Source organism: Cordyceps javanica, chromosome 3 (assembly GCF_051103115.1).
Source record: "Cordyceps javanica chromosome 3, complete sequence".
In the NCBI taxonomy this organism is placed as follows: Eukaryota; Fungi; Ascomycota; class Sordariomycetes; order Hypocreales; family Cordycipitaceae; genus Cordyceps; species Cordyceps javanica.
In genome coordinates this window covers 4,457,530-4,484,135 of record NC_139297.1, presented here as the reverse complement: position 1 = coordinate 4,484,135, position 26,606 = coordinate 4,457,530, and the positions used below count along the sequence as shown (strand labels likewise).

General features: G+C 53.5%; 6 protein-coding genes across 6 annotated transcripts; 3 read left to right on the top strand and 3 right to left on the bottom strand.

Annotated features, from left to right (window-relative positions):
• Positions 1-1,237: 1,237 nt before the first annotated feature.
• On the top strand, positions 1,238-2,299 carry V2A60_005540 (uncharacterized protein; the record flags this gene model as incomplete). Its single annotated transcript, XM_083256850.1, has 1 exon — positions 1,238-2,299. The coding sequence occupies one exon, from the start codon at positions 1,238-1,240 to the stop codon at positions 2,297-2,299; it is 1,062 nt and encodes a 353-aa protein (XP_083112976.1).
• Positions 2,300-3,127: 828 nt separating this feature from the next.
• V2A60_005539 (NAD(P)/FAD-dependent oxidoreductase) lies at positions 3,128-4,335 on the top strand (the record flags this gene model as incomplete). The annotated part of the gene is made up of 2 exons (XM_083256849.1): positions 3,128-3,636; positions 3,753-4,335. 2 exons carry the CDS (start codon positions 3,128-3,130, stop codon positions 4,333-4,335), a joined length of 1,092 nt encoding a protein of 363 aa, XP_083112975.1.
• A 187-nt stretch (positions 4,336-4,522) lies between these two features.
• Positions 4,523-5,614, bottom strand: V2A60_005538 (uncharacterized protein; the record flags this gene model as incomplete). Its single annotated transcript, XM_083256848.1, has 1 exon — positions 4,523-5,614. The coding sequence occupies one exon, from the start codon at positions 5,612-5,614 to the stop codon at positions 4,523-4,525; it is 1,092 nt and encodes a 363-aa protein (XP_083112974.1).
• A 3,413-nt stretch (positions 5,615-9,027) lies between these two features.
• On the top strand, positions 9,028-10,328 carry V2A60_005537 (uncharacterized protein; the record flags this gene model as incomplete). Its single annotated transcript, XM_083256847.1, has 2 exons — positions 9,028-9,267; positions 9,396-10,328. The coding sequence occupies 2 exons, from the start codon at positions 9,028-9,030 to the stop codon at positions 10,326-10,328; spliced, it is 1,173 nt and encodes a 390-aa protein (XP_083112973.1).
• Positions 10,329-11,022: 694 nt separating this feature from the next.
• On the bottom strand, positions 11,023-13,029 carry V2A60_005536 (general substrate transporter; the record flags this gene model as incomplete). Its single annotated transcript, XM_083256846.1, has 3 exons — positions 11,023-12,322; positions 12,382-12,639; positions 12,773-13,029. 3 exons carry the CDS (start codon positions 13,027-13,029, stop codon positions 11,023-11,025), a joined length of 1,815 nt encoding a protein of 604 aa, XP_083112972.1.
• Positions 13,030-20,016: 6,987 nt separating this feature from the next.
• V2A60_005535 (uncharacterized protein) lies at positions 20,017-23,210 on the bottom strand (the record flags this gene model as incomplete). Its single annotated transcript, XM_083256845.1, has 6 exons — positions 20,017-21,088; positions 21,142-21,557; positions 21,621-21,762; positions 21,820-22,754; positions 22,979-23,004; positions 23,132-23,210. 6 exons carry the CDS (start codon positions 23,208-23,210, stop codon positions 20,017-20,019), a joined length of 2,670 nt encoding a protein of 889 aa, XP_083112971.1.
• Positions 23,211-26,606: the final 3,396 nt, after the last annotated feature.

Below are 26,606 nucleotides of genomic sequence, written 5' to 3'. Positions count from 1 at the left end.
TGGCCGCTCAGTAAACTGACCAAGTAGGTGGTCGGGCTGCTGCGCTGGCACTGTTGGCGGGTTGCTACTGATACTCTGCTGCCTACATATCAAGACTTGGAGATAAAAAACAGCCAGGTAGGATCTCGACCCCAACGCCGCAGCTTTGCGGGACAACAGGCATCCGTTGAGCCCTTTTGGCAGCCTGCGACGGCCAAGATGGAATAATAAGTATCAGTACTGGGTAGATGCCGCGATGTGCATTACATAAGCATTCAGGCTACATGATACAAAACGTGGCGCATGTGACAGGACGAGGCTGAGTTTGAGGTACATGAGTACTTTGGGGTGATGACGGCCAACCTAGGCCTGGAACCCGGGGCCCGAGGAAAACTGGTAAAAGATGAGTTCTTTTTTTTTATTGAGCTGAGACAGGCTGAGAGAATCAGGAAAAATGTCCAAGTCAGCCTTGTTTTTTTTTTCTTCACGCAGGCAGCTGGGGATGGCCGTTGGGTGCTGATTTGAGCTTGGCACCTTTATCAGGAGCCTACATATGTATGCACCCAGTACTTAATCTTATGTGACTGCGCCACCGAGTCACACGCTCGCGCCATAACTAGCCAACTAGCCAAAGGCTGTGAGTCACGGTCATGCGCCGCCTCAGACCCTCGCCCCAGGACAAAGGCCACGACGGTCCTATGACATCAACACAGTCCAATCAGCTTCGCCCTGTTTCGCCTCTCTGCCCAAACCGGACGGGCCTGAGCACCTCGCAACGCTCGGCTTCCCCTTTGCTCCCGAGTATCCAAGTAACCATCATTCTGAATAAAAAGGGCCAGTGCGGGCCTGGCCACCATCCATACCTACCTGCTGCCCACCCACTTACACTACCAAGTATACAAAGCCTGCTGCCTCACTCCTCCCGTGTCGCATCGTTGCTTCTGCTTTGCTTCTCCGACTTTCTACACCGGACACGTTGCCGACGACGACGACCCTTCTAGTCGCTCCTTTCGCGCGCCCTGTGACCTCGTCCTCCCTCGCCAAACACTCACCGTTGGCGCGTCGACCACGCTTCGACATCCCGACGCCCTTCGCTCGTCATCCTCTACATCTACCTACCCGCCCACACCTACTCTGCCTCTCCACCGCTTGCTCACCAGTTTGACGACGATTTACACGCTGTCCACTTCTATTTGTTTCGCCAACCATCTTCCTAATACCGTCGTCGCTTATACACACACATATATATACACACACCATGGACACCAACTCAACACCATCGCTGCCTTCCGTCATCTTCGAGACCGGCCACTTTGGCGCGGTTCCTCACCCGCCTACCGCCCCTCTTGTCTCGTGGGCCCACGAAATCCGTCGCCGGGCCAGAATCCTCGCCAACGATAATGACCCCCAGGCCTGCTGGAGAGAGGGCTTTGCGTGCACCAAATACTCGGGCTTGCGCTCCTGCCCTGTCTTGAGCACCCTCGAGCCTTCCGCCCGGTATCGTCATTTCGAGCAGCAGTTGCAGGACGCCTACGAACGGAACCCTAGGTCTTTCCAGACAAGGAGGCACAAGGGGCCGGCCGAGGCTCGAACCAGTGACCGCCGCCTGCACACGCGCAACAGATTCTCACCCAACGAGCTCGATAACGACGTTGCCCTTGCGCGCAGCACTGTTCCGCTGCCAGGTGAACGTAACCACCGTCGCTGTCCCTCGCTCGAGCGCCAAGAAGCCTTCTACGATCAGTCTACTACCAAGGCCAAGGTCTACGTGCGACGACACACCGCTTCCGAAGATGCCCAGGTCGCCGAGCTTTACCACAAGGGTCTTCTATACAACAGCGGCGAGGACCTCAAGACGGCCTTTGATCTCAACAGCATCCGCCACAACGAACCCACCTACATTATCCGCCCTGCCAAGCGTGCGCGGAAGAATGCAAAACACAAGCGCCACGATGGTGGTACTTATGCCTTAGAGCAACCCCTTCACCTCAGCCTCTCTTTCTCTGACATTGGAGATGACGAGGCTATCGCTCGCTATTTCTTCGCTTCTCAACAAGCTTCTCCCGAGGAGATGATTCAACATGCATCTTCGCAAAACTCGGCCGATTCTGCGCCACCTCCTCTCCGGGTCATTTACGAGCTGGCTGGCTCGCAAGGCTCGGTCGACGTTGATGCGTCGCAGCCGCCTGACTTGATCCTGGATTCTGAGGAGTTTGAACTTCTCTCTGATAGCGAAATGCAGGATACACCACATAGCACTCAGCAGGCCTCTGACGATCCGTCATCCGCCGCTTGGGTCATGGTAGGTGACGACTTGTAGCAGGTCCGCCAAGGCTCCCCCCGTGCTCTGCCGGGATCTGGCAAACATATCGAAAAGAGGTGCTTTCACCTCCGGACTGGTCTTTCACAGCCCATCATGGTTCTTTGGCGTTTTGTGGATCCGTATAGTAGCGAGCGTCATTGCTTCTGGTGGTTCCTGGCATACATGTACTTTATTCTTGATTCGGAGCATGAAATTTGGATGCAATTGTTTACTTGCGCACACTTAGACCTGTACAGATTATATTTCTCGCGCAATAGATACAGCAACTGTTAATGAACACGAAGCTGTAATATGCATTTATGCTATTCTATTTGTAAATGATCTCGAGGCTGGCTAAACACTGAAATTGCGAGCTTGTCTGCCGATACAAGTTTGTAAACACAATTGCATGATTCTGAGTTACCTTGATGGCCGGGCAGCTCAGTCCAGAAACTTTGGACTTTCGTGGCCCTCCTCGCCCGATTGGCTCACACCTTGGTGAGCAGGTTTTGGCCAATAGTAGCTGGCTTCATTTGAGAGCATAGACAAATCGACTCTCGAATCAAGCAGTGACGCGCACGCCTCGGAGACTTTTCTGCTCCGGCGTACCGGGGCCGTTGCCCCGGGGTTCGGCCCCACTCACGGAGACTTGTTCAACCCGGAGGGAGTCTCGAATTGTCGCCGAAGGCCTGGTGATATATAACCCAACTCAATGATCCTCCCTTCCGTGAAGCATGTCGAGCTCATGATTCACCACTCATTTTTCGAAGCGAACCAATCGATCCACCCAAACGAAAGACGCTCATCTCTCTCATCCGCAACCCAACCCCCTTCCGTCCACAAACGATGGCCCACGTCTACGACGTCCTCATCCTCGGCGGCGGTCCCGCCGGCCTCGCCATGGCCACCACCCTCGCGCGCCAGGCCTACTCGGCGCTGGTGATTGACTCGGGCGCGTACCGCAACGCGCGGGCCGCCCACATGCACAACGTGCCCGGCTTCGACCACGTCCCGCCCGCCGACTTTCGCGCCAAGGTGCGCGCGGACCTGGCGGCCCGGTACCGGTCGGTCGCGTTCCAGGACGACACCACGATTGTGGAGGTCCGGCGGCGCGACGGCGCTGATGTCGCCGACGCCACGGCCGGACCGCCTGGCACCGGGGACGGCGACGGCACCGAGCAAGTCGTCCCCAACGCGACAGAGGCCTCAGCAGGCACGTTGGCGGATGCTAGGTTCGAGGCAAGAGATGCGCGCGGAAACGTCTACTACGGCAGGAAGCTCGGCCTCGCGACGGGCGTTCGCGACAAGTTGGAGGAGCAAGTCGAGGGCTACGGCGACTGCTGGGGACGTGGCATGTAAGTAAACCGTTGCTTTTTTCTTTTCCACCTCTAAAGTTGTGACGGGTGGGAGAAGGAGAGAAGAAAAAAAAAAAGAAAAGAAAACAAACAAGGCACTAATACAGACTCATCAGTTTTCATTGTCTTTTCTGCGACGGGTTCGAGGAGCGCGGCGCGTCGTCCGTCGGCGTCCTGGGCGTCGGCCTGCTCTCGTCGGCCGACGCGCTGGCTCACGTCAGCCTCCTGGCCAAGCGGCTCGCGGCGCACGCGACCATCTACACGGACGGCGACGCGGGGCTCGCGGCGGCGCTGCGGCCGTCGCGGCTGTCGGGCGGCAAGGTGACGGTCGAGACGCGGCGGGTCGCGCGGCTGGCGCTCCGGGACTGGCCGGCGTCGAGCGCCGTCGTCGTCACGCTCGCGGACGGGACGACGCGCGAGGAAGGGTTCGTCGCGAGCCACCCGGCGCTGGCGCTGGCGGCGCCGGGGCTGGCGCGGCAGCTGGGGCTCGAGACCCGGGACGAGGCCGGCGGCCCGGGCCCGCTGGTGGTAGTGCGCGCGCCGACGACGGGCGAGACGAGCGTGGCCGGGTGCTTCGCCGCGGGCGACGCCGTCGTGTCCGTCAAGAGCGTCGTGCAGGCCCTGCAGACGGGCCAGATGGCCGGCGCGGGGATGGCGATGCAGCTCATGCAGGAGCTCGAGGCCAGGGACGAGCTGTGATCTGTTCACGGAGATGCGGAGGGAGGATGGGAAAGGTGCGAATGGTGGAAATCGTTTCTTCTCATGTAATGTCGAGTCGTGTATATTTGCTAATGAGCAAGGGTATCTAATAATCTCTGCTAGAATCATTTGTCTCAAAAGAAACTCGAAAAAAAAAACAAATGGTCTCAATACCAACTGTGATTGCTCATTTCAATAGTACGACCTCCCCGGACGCCAGCTCCTTGAATTCATACCCCGTCTCTCCTTGTTCGCCGCCGCCACCACTATTCTGCCTCTGCTGCTCATCATGCGCCACGGCCTGCCGCAGCGTGTACCGCGTTCGTCGGAGCAGCGGCGCAATCAGGCCCTTGCCCGTCTTCTCCTCGTCGTGCGTGGCGACCCAGTAGCGGGCGCGCGCCGCGCGCACCGCCTCGACCGCGTTGAGCGCGCCGAGGTTGAGCTGCTTCAGCGGCTCAAGGCGCACGTCGTGCAGCCCGTGCAGCATGGCGAGCGTGGCGAGGCCCGAGGCGGGCAGGGCGGAGACGTCGCGCGCCGCGATGCCGTGCGGGGAGTAGACGATGGCCTCTGCGCCACCACCGCCCTCGCCGCCGCTGCCGGCCCCGAGGTCGAACGCGACGACGAGCGCCGAGTGGTAGTAGAGCGAGTTGCCGGGCGTGACGAGACGGCTGATGCGCAGCCACGCGGGCAGGTGGACGTGCGGGGTGGATGCCCAGGCGGCGCCGGCGACCAGTCCCGGCGCGGTGATGACGGCGTCGGCGTCAAAGAACCGCCAGCTGCGGATCAGGTCCGCCGCCACGTCGGCCGCGTATACGGGCGTGTCCCTGGGCAGCTCCTGCAGCGTGGCCCTGTGGCAGTGATCCGTAAACTCGTGCGATATCGCCACGGCGTCGATGCAAGACCGTGAGCCGCCGCCGCCGCCGCCCCGCCCGACCGGTCCGGCCTCTGCGTCTGCGTCTGCCGGCTCGAGCCGTTCCAGAGCCGCCTGCAGCGCCGCCAGCGACGAGACGGCCGGCGCCACGACGTGGTACTGGGTGCTGAACCACGACGCGACGTCGCTCTGGGGGCCTTGCAGCCACGGATCGATGAGGAGGTTGAAATGGCTCCGAGCCACCCTGCCGCTGCCGCTGCCGTTGCTGCCGCCGCCGTCACCGACCGGGCGGGGCAGCTGCAGCAGCCAGGTCGTGTCACCGTTGAGATGGACGAGCAGCGGACGCCGGGGTTCCGTCTGTAACAAGGCTGTCCACTGCGCGGCGTCGCGAATATTGATCACCCCCATGCTGGCGACGGCGGCAGATGCTTTGGCTGACTCTTGGCTCTTGGACCGGGAAGGAGGCAAAGTCCCGAGACAAAGTCGTTTGACAGTTTGCGGGGTTGGCGATTGGCGTGCTACTTACAGGCTTGTGTAGTAGGGCGGGTGGCGTCGTGGAACATCCATCCTCTACGAGTTTCTAATTTAGGGTGCAACGGATGCGCTGTCATGCATGTACAACCGGAAAGTTGTGCCGTGGCATTGTGTACAAAGTTGTGCCGTCAAGTTATGAACCTTGTATTTATCAATGTTCGAATCACAGGCAACGAACTGTGCTGCTCCCCTTTCCGCAGCTTTTGTCCGAGGCATATCTGATCCTTATGACTCGCCACACCAAGCTGCTTTTCTTCAGCCCCGACTATCTGGGCAACCAAATGCAAAGGGAGCAGAAAAGGTCTCAGGTAAGGTTTAATGAACTGTTTGCCAATGCAACGCTCCCCTGACTCGCACCCAAGGCCGCAACAACAACAACCAACGAACCGGAGCGGAGGAGGACGCAAACCAGGCCGCTGACCCCGGACGGTGTGTTGCTGAAATTCTACAGCGCAAGCTTGTGCACGAAAAAGAGCCAGAAAAAGAAGAAAAAAAAAACAGGACGTTTTTCGCGTCGTAGGGGGGGGCTTTGCATGCGCAAACTGCTGGTAAAAAGGAAACAGGATGGAGCCGCATTGTCGATCCGGACAGCCCACGACCGGGGTACGAAGGCTGCAAGGGTATAATTCACCCCCCGACAGTCTCATTCACGCACTGGGCACGATCCACGAACCTGGAAATGCCGACTTGGGGGCGAGGGGGGCAATCGATTTCTGGGTGCCCTCTCCCGCAGAGCCAGTCTATGACATGATGGCCCAGACGAAACCAACAAGAAAAGACTTTGGGTGCCCGAGCGATGTCGCGATTCTCACTGAGCCGTGATGATGGAGCGAGACGTCATCGCTTCTACGATGTCCGAACTGGGGACTTGTTCTCTTTTCGTCCGGCTCGCCAGCCAAAGCAAAGGCTATACTGGTTGTAGAGAACGGGTCGGCGCTAACAACTGCTCTAATAAACAGCCCTTGGTGCTTTGCTGCATGGTTGGCCGCGCAGCTGTATTGTCATTCTTGGGATGCGAAACCCAGCGAGCTAGGTTTAATAAAGCCAAAGTTGCCAAGCTACTTTCGGAGAGGAATAGAAGCTCCGCGGCAAGTCACCATCACAGTCATCAAGGATCTTGGCGTGGTCGTGATTGTTCATTCTCGGGGAAATGCCACTCCCAGAACTGAATGCTCCAGCTACTTCCTCCTTGTGGGAATAATACAGGGCCAGCCAGCCATCGGGACGAGATGGTGGCGCTGTCAAAAAGGGGCCAGGGGGGGGGGGGGGGCGGGAGCTTGCTTGCGAGCTCGGAATCTCGCAAATCACTCCATCCTCGTCAGCGCAATATGTTTCCCAAAAGTCTGTACGGAGTAAGCAGCTACGGAAAAGAAGAAGCAGAGCAACAAATGTGTACCACGAATAATAAGAGAGGAGGAGGAGGGGGGGCCAAAATAGGGTCTCCCTGTCACCTGCAGGCTGCAAGCCACATCTAGCTGTAGGCTACGCGACTGGGCTAACCGTGCGTAGCCAGTACCGAGAACCAGGGTTGTACTGATAAAGCAAGTCACATTCATCCATGCCCAGCGCGAATCCTACGCTCCATAAGGGGGTGCGAGATGCATCTTGTTCTTTGCTTTTTTGTCCGGGTCCGGTTCGCCCTTGCTCCTCAACAAACAACAAGGGCATGATGCAGATTGGTTTTTCCAATTCACTTGAGAGTTGACACAATTGTTTTTTATTTTTCGTCTTCTTCTTCTTCTCCTTCTTCTTCTCCTACTTCGTTTCGTTTCGTTTCTTTCCCGTCGCCTTTGGCCTCGGCTGTGCGTCCCGCTCATCACATCACCATCGCCAGTAGCAATCCACCTCGCCATCTGCCGGCCTGAAACATCAATTCCCGGGGCGGGATGCTCCCGGTGACGGCGCGGCGGAGAGTGACAGCGCGCCTTGGAGGGGTGGCATGAATCAATCGTCGTGACGTTGTAAGCGTGAAATTGCCCATTACGAAAGCTTCGACAGGGGGGGGGGGGGGGGGCCGGCACAAGAGTCAAGGGCAGCTTCTACAAGAACGAGAACCATTGTAGGTTCTCCGTACGCATTGTTTTCTAGCACCTCGCTTGAGCCCTCTGGGTATTGCGTCGGCGAGGACTTGTTGATGACGGCATGGACAGGAAATGTGTAGGACCATGACAAATAAACTGTCGCCCAAAGCATAACAAACGGCCGTCAGTAATGGCCGTGGCAAAGTACGCGTGAAGCTAAACACGAGTCAACCAACTTGGTCACCCATTTTAATTCCGAAAGACGAAAAGTCGAAAAGAAACAAGCAAGGATGATGGGCCTTGCAGTAACTAGCCCGCCCGCTCGTCCGCTCGCCCCAAAAGCATGTCTCAGCATCATAAATGAACCAAAAGAAAAGCGACGTAAACGTCCAAAACTTGTCAAGACAAGTTGAACTTGCCAAAAAAACTAGACTAATCAAACGGGGTTTTTTTTGGTCACAACTAGCCCCAAACTCACTACCCAAATCAACTCTTCCGTGTCTTCCGGCGGATTGGTTGGTGGCAAAAGAGGTGTGCTGCTAACAATGTCCTTCTTTTTGTTTCCCCCGGTTCATTCTGCTCAAAGATTTGTCAAACAAACAAGAGAGAAAAAAAAAAAACAAGAATCGGATCGGAACCTTGTCATTGCGGGAAGATCAATTGGTGGCATCATAGGCCCTTTCTCCCCCCCACACTCGGGCTAGCAAATGGTTTTTGTCGGCGCGCTTTGCTTTTGGTCCCATTGACAGAAGAGACAAGTCGGTAACTAGCCTTTGGCGGGGGGGTTGGTTCCACTCCTACCTCTCATCTTATGCAATGTAACGCAGGTGCTTTGTTCCTTGTCGTGCAGAGAGAGTCACCTCAAAGCCCCCCCATGACGAGGTTCGCGAAGGCTAGACGGAATAGGGCGTCATGTCTTGGATCAGGGAGCTCGGAATATCTCGACTGATGCGCTAAAAAAGGAAAAAAAGGAAAAAAAAAAAAAAAGAGAGAAAGAAAGAAGTAAGACGAGCCGTGGAGCCGTGCTGCCAGGTTGTGCTCTGCTGTCGTTGGTTCTATAAGATGGCATAGCCATCCCTCGTCTCTCTTTTCATGAAGAATCCTCTTTGTCGTTGCTCAGTACCCTGCTCCAAACAATTCTCCTTTTTCCACCTCTTCTTCTTCTTCTTCTTCTTCTTCTTCTTCGGTCTCATTTGTTAAACATCTACGCTCCCTATCATTCTTTTATAGTTTCCTTGTCTTTCCCCTTCCATCTACAACAAACAAATGTATAAGCTCGCAATCGCCTCCGCGGCCCTGGCCGGCACCGCCGCCGCCGCCGCCGTCTCTCTCGCCGTCGACACCCACAACGGCAAGAACTGCCGCGACATCCAGGTGCCCGTCACCGTGAACACGACCATTAAGCAGTTTGACTATACGCCGACGGGCAAGGAAGCCGACACGACCAACTTCTTCCTCGACTTTACGCGCCACGGCGACGACTTTATGACTCGCATCATTACGAGTGTACGTTGCTCTCTCTCTCTCTCTCTTTCTCTCTCTCTTACACGATCCCTTTATACCCTTTTTGGCACTCCTCAATATACGTACATATACGAGAAGAAATCATCAACTTACGAAAAGATGACAAACAGAACAACACCAACATTCATAAAGACTACACCCTCGCCGCCACCATCTGCCACCCGGCGTCGGGCCCCAGCGACACGCTGCAGATCCTGACGCACGGCGTGGGCTTTGACCGCAGCTACTGGGACTCGCCGTTCGCCGGGTACAACTACTCGTACGTGGCGCGCGCGGTCGGGGACGCGGGCCACTCGACGCTGTCGTGGGACCGGCTGGGCATCGCGGGCTCGTCGCACGGCGACCCGGTGCAGGAGATCCAGCTCGGGCTCGAGGTGGAGGCGCTGCGGCAGCTGACGCTGGCCGCGCGGGAGGGCCGCCTGTGCGGGCTCGGCAGCCACCGGTTCGCCCGCACGGCGCACGTCGGCCACTCGTTCGGCTCGGCCATGACGTACAAGCTCGCGTCGGACCACCCGGACGTGACCGACGCCGTGGTGCTCACGGGCTTCTCGCAGGCGCCCGCCTACATGGCGCTCTTCGCGCTCGGCGCCAACTTTGCCCCCGTCGGCGCCGTCAGCGAGCGCCTCGCCGCCGCCTACGCCACCGGCTACATCGCGCCCAAGGACGCCATCGGCGTGCAGATTGACTTCTTCGCCCCCGGCGACTTTGACGACGCCATGCTGCGCTACGCCACCGACAACGGCCAGCCCGCCGCCGCCGGCGAGCTGCTCACCGTCGCCGACGGCGCCGCAGCGCCCAGCCGCTTCGCCGGCCCCGTCCAGATCATCACCGGCGAGTACGACGTCCCCTTTTGCGGCGGCAACTGCAACAAGGTCATGGGCGCGGACGCCCCCAACATCCTCGAACTGTCCAGGCCCATGTTCCCCGAGGCCGAGTCCTTCACCGCCACCGTCGTCCCGGGCGCCGGCCACGGCCTCAACTTTGGCTACTCCCACGTCGACACCTACAAGGGCATCCTCGACTTTCTCAAGCAGGCTCTGTAAAGGAGCGACAAGGGGCCGAGAATGTCATTACGAGAGAACATAATTATCTAAACGTTAGACTGTTGGTAGAATTGCAACTTCTTTTTTGGTTTCATTTACCGCACACAGAAATTCTTTGGTATATACACTTTAATTCTAATTTCTTTCAAAAATGAACCAATGTCCTGACCGTGTTGTGGCCGCGTTGTGACCGTGTTGTGACCGTGTTGTGGCCAGTGCTGGGATACATGAGTCTTATCACGAGAGAATACACTTGCCTAAACGTTGGACTATTATAGGACTGCAACTTATTCTTGCTTTGCTGTACCGTATACAGATATTCTTTGGTATATACACTTTAATTCTAATACTTTCAGACCCAAGGCCCTGACCAGTATCGTGACACTCGAGCCTTGCCCTGCCCGGGGCTGAAACACCAACGACTTGTGCATCTCTGATCGTACCTCACGTTGCACAGGTCACAACTGGACAGGGGCCCCCGGGTACAATGGGTTCGTACAGGGAAGGTGAGAAAAAAAAAGCAACTCAAGACAACAAGGGTGTGTCAATCAAACGCTCATGTTATTTAAAAATGCCATCCGCACTGTTGAACGTGGGTGTGGTCTCCAATGCTGCGCTAGCGCCATGCCAATAATTCCATACTGCAAAAAAGAAAAGAAAAAAAAAATAAACACAGAAATAAATACAAGTTTGTTCAAGCAACTTCATCCCCTGCGTGGCGTCCTGATGCCTTTTCAATCGTACCACCGGGTTGAGTTGCTGTCTCGACTGGTATGCCTGCTTGCATCTGTCCGGCCTCTTCGTCTAATCTTCTCTGGCGTTCTAATTCGATGCGATGAACCTCTTCCGGACTGAGAGTGGGTATTTTTCCAAACTCACGAAGCGGCATGCCGCTCGCAAATAGCTGGTCGACTTCTTCCAGGGTGCGTCCTTTGAGCTCGGGGATACAAAAATACGTAACAATGACCATGACGAGACTCGTGGAGCCGTAAATGTAGCCGACCCGGGCGCCGAGATTGGCGTACTTGTCAGAAATGAGGTATGGAATGGTATATGAAGTAGTAAAGGTGGTGAGGACGGAAATGACGCAGGCGAAAAGGTTCGTCTTTTCTCGCACACGCTGGGCCGCAATCTCTGACACGACAATAAAAGAGACTGGGGCCCAAGAGAGGTTGTAAAAAAAGTAAAAGAGCATGAGACAGGCAACCATGAGATTGGTCATGGCTCCGCTTCTGCTGTCTTCGTGTATGCTACCGATACCGCCAAAAATGAAGAAGAAGACGGCCATGAAGATGCCCCCAATGAAAAGGACGGGTCTGCGACCAGTCGAGTCGACAAAGAGCCATGTAATCATGACGGCGAATAAGCTAATGACGCTGTTGAGGACGTTGAAGAGAAACGCGGACGCTCCAAAGCCTTGGGACTGATAGAAGACGACGGCGTATTGCGAGGCGAATGCCTGGCCGGTGATTTGCTGACCAAACATGACGAGTGTGGCGACGGCGGTACGGCGACGGTTCTCGGCGTTGAAGACCTCGGCCCAGGTCCCCTGATTCTCTCGATGATGAGACAGCGCAATGGCGTTGAGCTCGACGGCGACCTGGTCGACTGTTGCCTTTTTCCGGAATCTGGCTAGGCTTTGTATGGCTTCCTCGCGGCGGCCGCGGATCAGCAGCCAGCGAGGAGACTCGGGTAGGAAGTATAGCATGGCGCAAAGCAGGCACGGGGCGATGAACTGGAGGCCAATGGGTATGCGCCAGCTAGCGGCGGTCTCCAACGTCTCGGTGCCGTAGGTGACGAGTGTGGAAACAACTTGTCCGAAGATGACCATGGCCTGTAATGTAGAGCCGAACATGCCGCGAAGCACACGGGGGGAAGCTTCGGCTTGGAAGATGGGGACCACGACAATGGTCATGCCAGTCATGGCAAAGGTAAAGACGCGCCCGACAGTGAACTGAGCGGCCGAGGCGGCCGAGGTCTGGAGGGTAACGCCACTGTCCAGTTAGCGGGGATGAAGGGGGCTGCGGGAGACGAGAAAGAGGAAGAGACGTACATGAATGAGAGGATGCAGAGGCCGAAAATGGCGAATTTGCGACCCCATTTCTCGGCAATGGGACCGCAGATGACACAGCCGATGGCTTTTCCGAGAAAGGGAGTGGCAGTCATGATGGAGAGGAGCCAGGCGGGAATGAGAAAGATGTTTTTCTTCTCGTTGTACTCGCCAAAGCGTCGAGCAAAGCTGTGCATGCCTTGGACACCACTAAAGGTGCCTACATCAAAGCCGTAGTTGAAGGCACATAGTGCCATGTATCTGTAGAGAGAAGTTGGGTTAGAGGTGGGCGTTGAGAAAGAACGACGAGGGACCAAGAGAAGAGAAGAGAGGAAGAGAGGAAGAGAGGAAGAAGAAGAGAAGAAGGTAAGAAAAAAAAAGAAAAGAAACGCACATCATAAAAAAGACGAGCATGCCATTGAAATGCTTCAGTCGGTCTCTGGTTTTCATTGGTGGCGGAAGGTGCATGTTGGCAGACCCATGGCCATCGTTTTGGTCGTCTTCGGCCAGCTTAGAGACGGGACAATGGCGAACGTCGTCGACTGGGTCGTAGGCGGAATCGGAGAGGGGAGAGTGAGGGTGGAGGGCGTGTCCGAGGTTGGGCGAGGTTGTAAAGGTCGTGGTAGAGGCTGAACGGGCGGGAGAGATCATGGCGGTACGAGGCCAAGCGCTACTCGAGTATGGGAGCAGAGTGTGCGGGCGAAGCTCAAGCTACTAATAGACTGTCGAGTACTCTAGCAGTGCGTGGAAATGGGTTGAAATGAATCGTGTCAGATGCATGACAGCCCGAGGATATAAGAGAGCCTCAGACTGGGAGCATGGGGGCATGAGTGAGATTTGAGGCGGGCGGGCTGGCTGAGCAGAAGAAGCCAAGAGTCTTGCAAGAAAGGAAGCGTCGCGGGACGACGGTGGGATACGACTCGTGGTACTCAGTAGTTTGCGGTGCTTGGAGATGCCTACTTGGGGGAGGCGCGGGAGTCGATTTTGCAGCTGACGCCGAGGGATGATGCCAAGTCTCACGATGATGCCGGAGAAAGGGAAGCAATGTCCCAAATGAGACAAGAGCAGCGAGTAAAGGTTGGACGCGCGGGGTTTGCGATGAATTGATGAAGAGAGAAGGGACAAGGGACAAGTATGAAATAATGAAAAAAAAATAAGAGAAAGCGAGATCAAGTCAATAAGTAGCGTGGATGGCGCATCGTCGAGACCCAGGGTCGTCCGTCTGGCGGGAAGTGAGTGAGTGACTGTGACTGAGTCGTGGATTGCGTGGCAACAGATGGGTGGAAGAGCCGGGGCGGCGGACCAATGAGGCCAAGAAGCCAAGGCTGGTCCTTTTTTTTTTTTTTCTCCTTCCTTGTCTCTCTGTCTCAATCTCTCTTTTTTTGGGGTATGGCTTATTATAGCTTGAATTAACGTTGGTGTGCAACGATCGAGGCCTGGGTCAGGGTCCCCAGAAATTTGGGTGTGCTCGGCGCGCGCGGGGGGAAAAAGAGAGAGAGAGTGTGTGTGTGTGCGTGTGTGGGTGAGGGAGTGGGTGTGAGTAAATTGAGAGAAAGAGTGCGAGAGTCAGTGAGTGAGTGAGTGAGTGTGTGTGAGAGAGAGAGAGAGAGAAAAAGAGAGACCGAGAGAGCCAACTAGAGAGAGAATAGCGGGCACGACGGAGGCGGCGTCGGCATCGGTGGGCGGCCGTTGCAGGAATGTAGCGGCGCGCAAGCTTGCGATGGCGTCGACGTTAAAAAAAAAAAAAACAATGGGTAAGACGACGGGTGAGTAGAAAAGTAAGCCGAAAGAAGAAGAATACGACAAGAATTGTTGAATGTACGGATAGAGTATTGTATGAATACAAGATGGTTTCGGGAGCAACCAATGAAATTCGAATGGGCAATGACAATGATGGCGGCGCGTCCAACCAAGCCAGGTCAAGTTGAACAGGGGGGGAATTACTGGCACGAGGCAAAAAAAAAAAAAAAAAAAAAAAAAAGAAGAAGCAAGGCCAAGCAATTAATGGGTTCAAGGCTGAAGGAGAGCCAAGAAGGCGAGACCAGACTGACTGGTGGTAATACTGCAACAGGAAGGTGTGACGCTGTGACACTGTGAGATGGGGAGTCTTGCCTGGCCAAGACGAGATGGATGATTCAAGCAAAGTATGTCTGGATGGGAGAGAGAGAGAGAGAGAGAGAGAGAGAGAGAAAACGAAAAAAAAAAATCAGTTGTCAAAAACTACGCCGTAGTCTCGGCGAGATTGAGTGAGATTGGGTGCCTCTCCGATGGGATCATTGGTGCCGCAGTCTGGCCCCCTCTCCTCCTCTCCTCCTCCTCCTCCTCCACCCCGGGAGAGATGTACTGTAGTCCATCATTTTCTTTTTTTTTTTTTTTTTTTTTTTTGGTATTATCAAGGTACTGGCACGGATTACTGGTAATCAACAAGGTCTTGGCTTGGGCTTGGCACTCCAGAAAAAAAAAAGACTGCCATCCAAGCTTGCGCCTATGCGCCCCTCTCCATGAAAGGGGGGGGGGGGGGGGGGGGGGCAAGGTTTATTCGAGAGTGGATTTTTTTTAAATGTTTTTTTCTCGAAAGTGGAATGGTTCACAAGGTGGGTAATACTATTAAAGAAAAGTTGTTGCTGATGGGATCATGGGAGAGCGGGATAAGTAGAGAGGGAGGGGTGGCCGCTTTTTAGTCTATTCTCTCCCCCCCCCCTCTCTTCGTCCTAGGCTCTATAGAGTTTTTTTTTTCGGACTTGTAGTATTTAACCTTTTTTTTTTCTTTTTCAAAAAAAAAAAAAAGGGCTTCAAAAAGACCCTGATGCCGGCTCACGAAAGAGTGAGTGTGCGTGTGCTGGATGGACATGAAGAGCAGGGCTACTTTTTCATCATGAGAAAAAAAAACGAGAAAAAAAAAACGAGAAAAAAAAAAGGAAAAAAGACGGAAAAAAAGAAAAGAAAAATCTTTCGACATCCATCTCTTGTACCGGCATGATGCATCAGGCATCTGGGTCATTAGTTATCCGCAACCCACAACGGCCGCCCCCTTGTCCAGGCCCTCCTCCTCCTCCCAGGGCATCCGCATCGGGTGTGCGTCCCAGAGGAGCAAGTGCCGAGCCAATGGCATGTTGCGCCAGGCTTGCTTGCTTGCTTGCTTGCTTTTTCTTGTTCTGTCTTTTCAGTCTGATGTCTGTCTTGTCTATACATGCATATTGTCCTCTCTCTCTCTGTCTCTCTCTGCTGCCTCTTTTTTTTTTTTTTTTCGGCTTTTCTTCTTCAACTCTCAAGTCTCTCCCCGCATCGGTTTCCGACAAATCATTCATTTCTTCCTTTTTATTTTATTTTTTAAACTTTGCGCCACACTCCCCATCTTTTCCAAGGTCCGGTTCATCAGCTGAGGCGTGCACGTTCACGCCACTCTGCAGGAAATCGACCGACACATTTTTTTTTCTCCTCTCCAGCCTCTTTGGACCAAGCTACCAGTAGTATTGATTAAGTCCATCCAGAAAAGAATTCAAGAAAAAAAAAAAAGGACCTGTCAGGACCCAGTCCTTCCCAGCCATTTCCCCGCCAGCCAAAAGCGGGCTCTCTTTTCGCCCCAATCCAATCAACTAACGAACTATCCGTACTCCGTAGCTCTATACGTAATCTATACGGATTATAGATTTGACGGAGCAGGTCCGTAGGGAATGAATTGCCAAAAATCCTGCCCTGTGCGGCTGTGCCATCGCTCAAACCCCTGTTCCCGATATGGTTGAAAAAAAAAATGGCATGCATTTCTCAAGGTTTTTGCTTGCGGAGAGTGGCATATATTCAAGGGGAAAAAATCGAGAAAAAAATGATAGAAAAAATGATGGAAAAAATATTTCCCCCCTCATTACTCGGTACAATTCTTTGTACGGAGCAAATAGTCTCATGCTTCCAAGACGAACCGACATCTCGTGTTAGTGGTGGAGCAGAAAACTTTTGCCCATGGTTGCAGCCAATATGGCTCGTGATGAATGCAATTATCAATTTTTCTTGGAATTTTATTCTTTTTGCTTCTTCTTCTTCTCTCTCTCAATAGCTGTTCCTTCCACTCTCACGTATACCCCCCAAAACAATCAATAATATCCGTAATACAATCAGACAATTAGACAGCAAAAACAAAAACGCAATGCGCTTCCCCGCTCGGCAGTGGACATGTTTCCAACCCGTCAAAAGTGGCCCTTTCTTTCTCTCTCTGCCAGCCCATGATCAATGCCCAGGTACAGAGTCAAAAACAGCCACCCCTCTCAAGAGCTGTTGCCCGTCTTTGTCTGTTGTGTAGCAGACTTGCCGCCCTTGACGCGCCTCTTTTGCACCCTACTGAGTTACTTCATCGGCTTTCCCGGGTCGACTAGCGCAAGAGACGCACCTGTGCACTTATACACACACACACATCATCGTCAGCCGCCTGGGTCCGTCTTCCACCCTCTCTCAACGTTGCAACTCTTTCGTCTCCTCTTCAACGCCCAATCGACAAACCAAGTATTGTCCACTTCTCCTCTTTTTCCCTCCTGCTCCTCCTTCCCCTCCTCATTCTCCTCCCTCCCCACTGGCCTGACCATGTGTGCGTTTGGTGGATACTGATACACTGGGAACCATCGAAATCGTCCAAGTCCCAGCTCCATCCATCCTGCGGCCCCCCGATGCTTATTAGCCCCCCATTTACTCTTTTCACTATTCTCACTGCAAAGCATTGGAGAGAACTGAAGGAAGAAAAAAAAAAGCAGCCCACAAAAGGACCAAAAAAAAATCAATATTGCACCGTTTTGTGAAAGACGAGGCTCCATTATCCTGCCAATGTACGGATACCCTGAAAAGAAACCAATACTTGATCCAACTTACTTCTCGGCCCGTAATAAATGAAACAACAGGTTTTTGCCGACAAACACAACCGCTCGCCAAGATTAGAAAAAAAAAAGAACCGCCCCTCTAGTTACAACTTACCCCTACCCCTACCTCTACCCCCAAAATGCCAAGAGTTTACGTTTGGACCAATCCCAACATTCAAAGTGGGCGAGCGGGCGGAGCGGGCGGGCATCCATTTCGCATAGTTGCTCGGAGTCGTACCCGTCCGCGGAGCTTGCCTGTTCTTTTATTTATTGTCTACTTACTTATTTCATCAAGCTTTATATTACCGGCATGTATTTTTAAAACCCCTCCCCCTCCCCTCGCCGGCCCGGAAAGCATGCCGTCGCCTTCATGGTCGGCTACCCGAGGATATTTGGAAGAGCGGGACCTCGAGGTATTGATCTCTTCATCACTCAGTACTCCGTACAAGATGGGCAAAAGTCATGTGCTCTTTTGTACTCGGTAATTTTGCTTCATCGTTTCCGGTGCATGGAAACCCTGGACTGCCACCGAGTACACTGTGGCCACCACGTCCCCCGTCACGTCATGCTGCTGATGCCGATGCTGCCTAAGCAGGTGAGAGAGAGCGCATGCATCAAGATAAGCCCCCCTAAAGCTTACAAACCGCACTAAGAGCCAGCCTACCCCTTCTCAGCCTCACCGTTGGCATGCTTGAAAAAGGTGGTGGTGGGTTGCGGCTCTTTTCAGCTGAGACTTGTGTCGGGCGACAGCCTCCTCCAAGCCACGCACCCTCAACAGCCTTGGAGGGGGGAGGAGGGAGAGAAAGACTTTTTCTCTTATCCATTTCCAGAGATTTGGTGTCTACTGGTATGTACAAAATGTTGGCAAGTCACCAGATACGTCAACTCTGTCGAAAGAGTTTAAGCACAAATGACGAAAAAAAAAAGGAAAAAAAAAGGAAAAGACACACACACACACACACACACATCTTCACCCTATGCATCGCTTCTCCTTTTGGCGACATTTATCATTCTTCTCAGCCTCGTTTCTCGAGGGCTTCATCATATCCTCGCCACTGATATCCGTACTCTCTTCATCACACTCCCTGGCCCGCTCTGGCTTCTTTCTGGGCCAACAAGGAAAAATCGTCGTCATCAAAAACAGACCATGGAAAAAGCTACCGCAGCCGAAAAAGTCACCTGCCGTCGTCTCCCTGTATCGTATCAGCAGCCTAAATTTATACACGCATGATGTGTATAATATCATATATATATATATGTGTGTGTATATATATTATATTTGTAAATATCTGTATTCATGTACAAGTACTGCATACAAGCTCCAACATTTCTCCCTTGTACCAGCAAGGACAAGGGAAAGAAGCCTATAAAGTCGTCCAGGGCGAATGAAAAGAAAGAAAAAAAAAGCATCCGTCGCATCGGGCCATCCATCCGCTACAAGGATCCAGTAAAATCAGCACTTAAATAAATGCGTTTCTTACATCTCCGTCCTACAACACTAAAAAAAAAACAGGTTTTTTTGTCTGTTGTTTTCTCAAGGAAAAATCAATGAAATAAAAATAACGCCCGTCAATTGTACCAGTAGAATTCTCTCTGTTTCGTAATGACTGTTTAAGCCATCATCCATGCCCGCCAAGTTACCTGCTGTAAGCAAACCCATCAACGTCCTTCTCCAGTCTTGTTACATGATTTATCCCCCTTCCTTGGAGTAAAGTCGGAAAACTCCCCATCAAGAAATGATTCGCAAGTCATGGCAAAACAAAATCATCTTATTTTTTTGGGAGATATCCTGCCAATGCTGCCCCAGAGAGACGCAACTTTGTGCCCGACGATGCTGGCACAGCCCATCTCACGCTTTCCGAGATTCCCTACCAGTCAGTGTTGCATCAACCTCTCTCCCCGGACATCTGCCCTCGCGGCCCCAGTGAATGCTTGCAGCTTTCCCATATTCCTCCACCCTACCCATCCCTTTTATTGTTAATTCTGGCAAGTATAGCCGTTGGAAATTAGCCAATCTCCGTTTCCTTCATCTTCAACGACGGCGACCCTTGCCGTAGGCCCATCAGTCTCGCCCAGACTCCTGTCCATGACAGAAAACAGACAGAAATCTTGCAACCAAGCAGACATAGACCCTGCCATGGACGGCCATGTGCGCGTAATACATACATCTGCGGAGCGATTCCAAGGAGCAAGTACTGTGTGGAACAGCGTTGCGCCCGTGGGCTAGTCTTGTATATTCAATAATGTATCCGTAACCCAGTAGCAAAAATAAAATGATAGATCCCTCAGAGCCCCAACCGGCTCAACATAACGCCGCACGATGCAAAGTCCGATACAATAACAAAAGCTGTGACCGACACGCTATTCTCGCTCGGTCTCGATCAACGCCTCCTGCGGGTCCCTGTATTCAGCTCATCAATCTGAGGCGCCCTTCACTCTCGATAAGCACGCAGCAAATGAGTCCATATAAACAGAATTAATAGAAATAAAACAATAAAAGACACCCGTCAGCCTCATTATATCTTTGGCCCGCCCAGGCCCCGTTTGGATGATAGCCTACATACGGTTGGCGTTGATCAATCCGTTATGCCATGCTAAGTCTCTTGGCACTGCTGACATGCCGCCTACTAGCCGCAAAGCCACCATCAGACAGCACCGCGTCAGTCAGATGCCACCGGCTTGGATGCTTGCCCAGAGCTGGCTTATTCGCGAACGCCACCAAATGACTGGCCGTGCTGGACCCCTAGCGCCTCGTCCGACGTCACAGCTCGCTTTGCGGCGATTCCTCCGCGCTGCGTCAACTCGGAAGCAGCATGTTATCAAATGTGAACCACGGAGACAGGTCCGGCATGTTCCAAGTAAGCAAGTTGGACATTTCGTCCGCAGTCTTGATGTAGTCGTCGATGGATGGCTGCAGCATGGCCCCGTTTTGCGCCATGACGCCAGCCGATGGCATGATCTGTAGAGGCGGTCGTTGTGAGGTCCCTGGTGTCAATGGCCCCATGCTTCCATCCATTGTCATGGGCATCATTCCGCTGAAAGGCACCGCGTGTTGGCTATTTGCGCTCCTCGGTGGCACGTTTCGGCTCGACTGCGTCATCGGTGATGGATACGTGTTCGAGGACGAGGACGGGGTTTTCGGGCTGTGCGATGCATGCGAAGCTCGTTGCAGCTCGGAACGGCCTCGTCGGAACGGCGCCAGTCGGGACAAATGATGCATATCGGCAGATCCAGTGACTTCAGTCTCGTCGGGCGTCTCTCCGCTTGGCGCAAACTTTTCTGCAATTTCTCGGAAGCCAAACAGCGTACAGATTGGGAGCAGCGCGCGAAGGACAGAGTTTCGGGTGGCGGTGTCGCGGCTAAACGTCTGAAGGCATTCGATATTGGTACCGAGATTCGATTTGGTCTGCTGCACGATAAACGGGCTGTGGTTGACTGTAGCGGCATAGACAAGCTGCACCTTGGATGACTCAAAGGCCGCATCAACACAGAATAAGTCATCAAAGGCACTTCGTCCCATGTACAGAGCTCGGCGGAAGAGCTGCGATACCTCTATGGCATGGTGTCTGCAAAGATCCTGACACTTGGTCTTAAATGCGTCCGGCGCCACTTTGAAATCGTTTGATAACGGAAAGTTAAAACCAGCCAAGGATGTTCGCGTCAGGTCAAATATGACTGCGTGCATAAGCAAATGTAGTACAAATACAGCGCCCAATATGTTAGCTTCTCTGAGAATGTACATGTTCATGTCTGTCATGTGGTACTTCTCCGGAAGCTTTGCAAGAATGGTCTCGAGACGGTGAATGATCTGAAGGAATTTTGAATCATTGTCCCAGACCTTGCTGTCTTTTTCCGGTGTTCGAATGAGGCTGCTCATGTCAGTGTTGTTTAGGTGGGCAATGGGATGCTCCTCTCCACTCACTGCATAACTTTAGATCTCAGTCGCAAAATCAAAATCAAAAGCGCCTGGAAATCCAGATGCGGTATAACCTCCGTCATGTCGTTTTGCTCAATGTCCTCAAGGAAGTACGGGTGGGATGCCGTCTGTGACGTGAAGTTCTGCTCTGGGCAGGGTAAAGGTATCGAAGGGACATCATCCCTCCAACAGAGATTCTTTTCAACGCCGTTTCCAACAAGAACATCGAGATAGTAGCATGCCCAGACGAGCCGGATCTCACTTTCTCTTTCCATGATTTCCGTCGGCGTAGCATTCGCGTCCAGAGGCCGATACGAGTCCAAGCTTAGCAGCCGAACCATTCGATATAGCACGGAAATGAGGACAAAAACCATGGCATTCTTATCCTCACGGAGACTGTAGTCACACAGTAAGACCATGGTCTATTCAACACATGTTAGCATCCCATACATGAAAGGTGAAATGAGCTCGTTGCGAAATCATACCATGAGATTGTGTACATCCGGCGCATGAAGATCTCGCATCGCATCTTGTCTAGCTTTGACGGCCCATTTCTCGCCTGGTACTTGGTTCGCATCGACCACCATCGGCTCACCACACTCGGCAACATGGTCAAAATATAAATGCCTACAATCAGAGTTAGTACTATCGGACGGGCGGTATGCGGTTTTTGAGCAATCGTACCGTGCTCCGAGAGCGCACATGACATAAAGTAAAGGCTCTCCATAGTCTTGCACGACACTATCTTGATCCAACGACTTCATGAATGATGGTCTGTGGATGAAGGAAAGATTGCGGAGAGGAGCGGATCGGTTAAAGTACGCTTTTATGAGTGTTTCGCGAAAGCTACGGTTTTCGGGCAGCCTTTCTGAGTAGACAGCCTCAGCCTCCTGAGCCAGGACATCAGGGAGAGGGCTTTTAGTTTTGCTGCTCTGTGCTTGTTGGATGTGATGTTGAGGATGCTGTGGCGGCTGTTGATACTGTGGAATATTCGAGAGCGGGGGCTGTGGCACTTGAACATAGCTGTCGTGGGCTACGGGTTGGTGAGTGTAATTACTCAGGCCATTCTGCAAGGCACTTTGACCGTATACGTGGTTCTGTGTATTGGGGGCGTCCTGATGGTGGCGGAGCTGTGGCAATTGGTACTGTGCCGGCTGAAAATTCATCTGTAGGGGCTCTTCGGAAGGGAGGCTTTGACGGTTGAGTGGCTGGAACCGTCGTTGGTCGGGCTCCGATCGCATGGGTTGCATGTCCATGGGAGTGAACGAGTCGCGGGGCTCTTGCTTCGTCGGCGTGATGCTCTGGGCCTGTTTACCAGGAGACAAACTACCGCTGATGGAGGGCTCGCGCTCCTGCTTGCCAGGGTATGTGCATTTGAGGTTGCGCAAGATGCAGCGGCGGCAGGCGGGACGAGTCTTTGTACAGCGATGTTTGGATGCGCGGCATTCCTCGCAAGAGCCTACTTTGCGCTTCTCGACGCCTGCAGCACGGAATATATCGTCGGCAGACTTTTGCAGCTCTTTTCGGGAGATGAATTCATTCTCGCGGTCGTATCTAGGGCACGGGACGCCGAGGCGCAAGCAGTTGCGGCAGTCGGGCAGTGATCTATCGCATCGGACCTGGTAAGAGCAAGGTCAGCAAAAGGGCGTGTTTACCGTGTTTGTTTTTCTTTTTCTTTCTCTTTCTCTTCCTCTTCCTCTTCCTCTTTCTCCCACCTCTCTTGGATTTCCATATCCATCTCAGGTCTTGGTGGACGGCAATGCAGGACATTGGCCGGTCTCAGCTGGATAGCGAGGCTGCGGGGGCACAGACCGGACGGTCGGTCAGGCGGGTGACAACATACCTTGCGGGACCGACATATGAGGCAGGCTATGGGAAAACATGTAGGGACCATGTTAGTAAAGGAGGAGAAGCAGAGAGGAGAATCAGATAATAAAAAGAAATGGCAGTGAATATATAGGAGCGGATCTCGTTGGGATATTTCTGGGGCACTGACCGATATCAGACTTGGGGCCATCGTGGGAGGCTGCGGCAGTCGCTGCCGGCTCTGTAGGCTCGACGGCGGTCGCAGGCATGATGGTGGGCGTAGCGAGCAAGCGTGCGACAGGCTGGGCGCGGGAATTGAAATGATTTTGCAGGCGGGCTGGCGAATGCGAGGCGATAAATTAGAGGTTCATGATCGAGGGCGCGGACGGGGAAAAGATAGGCATGATCAAGCAGAAAGGTCGCCGACGGAGAGAGAAGGAAAAAGCAAATGGCAGATTGTGTGTATGAGCGGCAGAAGAGGAGCCTCCAGTTCCAGCTCTGCTGTGGCGGGCGAGTCAGCCTCTTGAGCGGCGGCGGGCAGCAAGGGCTCGCTCAGCAGGCATGAGCAGGCGAGTGGGCAAGACGTGAGTGGGCGGAAGGCAAAAACATCCGAGTACCGGGCGATCTAGCTCGGTTGGATGGACAGTTGATTGAGGGCGAGGAGGGCGAGCAATTGGCAATTGGTGTCGGGATGGCGCAGGCGGCAGCAGGTCGAGGAAGATGAGGATGGGGAGGAGGGAGGGTAACTACCTAGTTAGTTGGTTGATGAATCGGTTTGAGAACCTGGACAACCTGGAAAGGCTAGCGAGTACTGGTAGTCGATGGGTTGTTGGTGGATTTATCGAGTGGATGTTTTTGCGGGTGAATGGCCATATGCGGGTTTAGGTGTGGCACTTGTCGTGCGTGGGCGGGCGTGGAGGAGCTGAGCTTGGTCCGAGAGAAAGAGGCAGGTGGGCTATCAATAAGTCGTCGGGGTCCGGCTCGTTTCGTTTCTTTTGCGGTAATTATTACTTGGGATACCCCTACCAGCCAGCAACTTGAAGAACGGACCGCCGAGGGTATCTCGTCGGTCGCAAACGGTGATGAGGCCCAAGCCGAGTGGGAAAGCTGAGGTGGCAAACGCGGTGGATAGGCAACTTGGGATTTAGTGTAGATAGACTAGGTATTCATTGTCAGTACAATGGCACATGCTACTAAAAAGAAAAAGGTATAGTCAGTTACTTTGGGCGGTATCTGTTTGACTAGTGAGCCATGATGGATTGAATTGGGCATAAGCGTAGGACGAGGGATGACGAGTGCTGGTGCTGGTGATGATGATGGTGATTGCCCATGGGTGGCAGCAGCCTCAACGTTGAAGAGCTGGTAGACGAGGCGGGACGGGCGAGTGACAGGCCTTTGTCTGACAAGCCTTTCTTTAGCTGACAGCTAAGGTGGCTTGCGACGAAGGATTTTAGTGTAGGACGTCGGCACTGCAAGGACTGGCAGGGACTGGCAGGGACTGGCAACTAGCGCTACCTAGGTAGGTACTGAGCTGCTCAACTGCTCTACTTATGGAGGGTGTACTGTAGATATTGGGCGCTGGAGGCTTGCCGGGGGCTTCCTGTAGGCGTGCGAGTTGCGCCGAGGAATGGCGCGAGGTGCTAACCAACTTTGCCAACGATTATTAGCGCGCATACCTGGAGGCATACCTATCTAACCAATCTACAGATTACCTACCCGTACAAAGCATGTCCCTGCAAATCAATCAATCAACAAAAGAATAAACAAGCCCGTCAAATCTCGCATCAAGTTTCCTAGTGCACATGCCGAGGGCCAACAAGGACCCTTGTTGCAGCTGCCAATTACTCTTAATTGCAAGCTACTAAATAAGCTACAGTCGCTGCGCAAGCTCCGGCCCCGAGAAGCCAACAAACCCTCTCTCTTCCCTGCACATCACGTCACACGGGCAGCCAGCTAACAATGCAAGCATAGCATGCAGTGCTGACAGGCTTGCCCTCGTAGAGCGCCAACAGACCAATCAGGTGCTGCAGCTACAGGGATTGGTGCCGAGATACTGAGTAATACTCAGTATGTGCACTCGACGACGCTCGACAATCTCTCTGACTCTAAGTACTTATCCGCTCGCCCGCTCAATCAACCTGTACTTACAGCCACTACTTAAGTAGAGGTTGGTATATCTACTGCGTGGTACTAGGTACCTTGCCACTGCCCACTCACTGTCCACTCTGCCACTCAAACCACTGACCATAAGAGAGGTAGGTAGCCCACTGGCCCACTGGCCCACTGCCCTCTGCCTCTGCCCTCTGCCCTCTGCGTCCAGGCGGCCCAGCCACCCGAGGCCCGTCTCCGAGGTGGACGCAGCCTCCGAATCAGGTTAGCATACAGCATACAACTGGAGCGTCGGGGGCATCTCAGCACAGACTGGTTCTGCCAAGCAGAACGCGACAGGATGGGAAAAGAGACAAAATGACAAGAGACTAGAAGAGAAAAGAAATGGCCAGCGTCAATCGTATCATACCATGCTAGATTATTTATTCCGCTTTGATGTTACTTTATGACCTGGCTCTCGTGCTAAAAAGTTGTCATGATCAGAATGCAGCCACCATGTAAGCCCAATCAATCCATAGGTAGAGACATATTATCCTTGTCATCTGGTGCCCCAAGGCAACTAACTGGCTACCTACTGGTAGGTGCCTCCAGACATGTACCAAGGCACGCAAGGGTACCAGCAGACACATGCCTTGCCGCAGGTAAGTACCCCATCTCCCGAGTAGGTACGCAACTACTTTGTACTTACAGATTACAGTCTCTACTAACTAGTACCTATCCAAACAAACGCCTTTGGCCACAATAGACTCGCCCATCAGCCAAACTCTCCTCCATCTCCCTCTCTCCCTCTCTCTTCCCTCTTCCCCATTCTCCACCTTTTCACACCTGGAAATCAAGCTCTTGGCTCCTTTCTGCCACCTGTTGCCGAGTCCGCTTTCCTCCCCCGCCTCCGCCATCGTCGCCTCTCCATCGCCAACCACAGGGCCATTTCCGCGGGTACGCAACAGGTAAGGATTCGCCCCATCTCAGCACAGAGCTCTCTTTACTTTTATCTAATCTTATTATTTCGGCCTCTGTCCGTCCGCCTCTCCTCTCTCCACCGACATGACGTCGTGACGTCGGCCCGTAACTGAGACACACAAACAAGCCGTCATCGCCCATCCTGTCCAATCCCGCCGCGCAGCTTCCAACCACGCCCAACGCTAATCCCGACTCTCCTGTCCTTCCAAGCCCATCTCGTGCAAGCGGCATGCCACTGTGGTGTCATGCATCGTGAGACGTGAGACGCTCTGCACGGGTCCTGCGCCGCAGTGGCCCAGAAAATAAGCTAGCACCCTGTACTCCGTACCGAGTACTCGTGCGACGCATCCATAACTAACTACCAGTAAGGACCTGACAACTTTCCCGGTCCACGACGTCCGGCGACATCAGGCTCCTCACCAACCAGTTGGCAGATTCATCGCGGTTCGCTCGTCGCCCAATGTACCCCCGTCTCTTACCAGCTCCTCATCAGTCACTCTCATCATCGTATTCCGCCAACCACCACCTGGCCGGCAGCCCCAATCGTGGCGTGGCATGGACTGCCGCTCAATCGACTACCAGTACTTAGGTGCTTG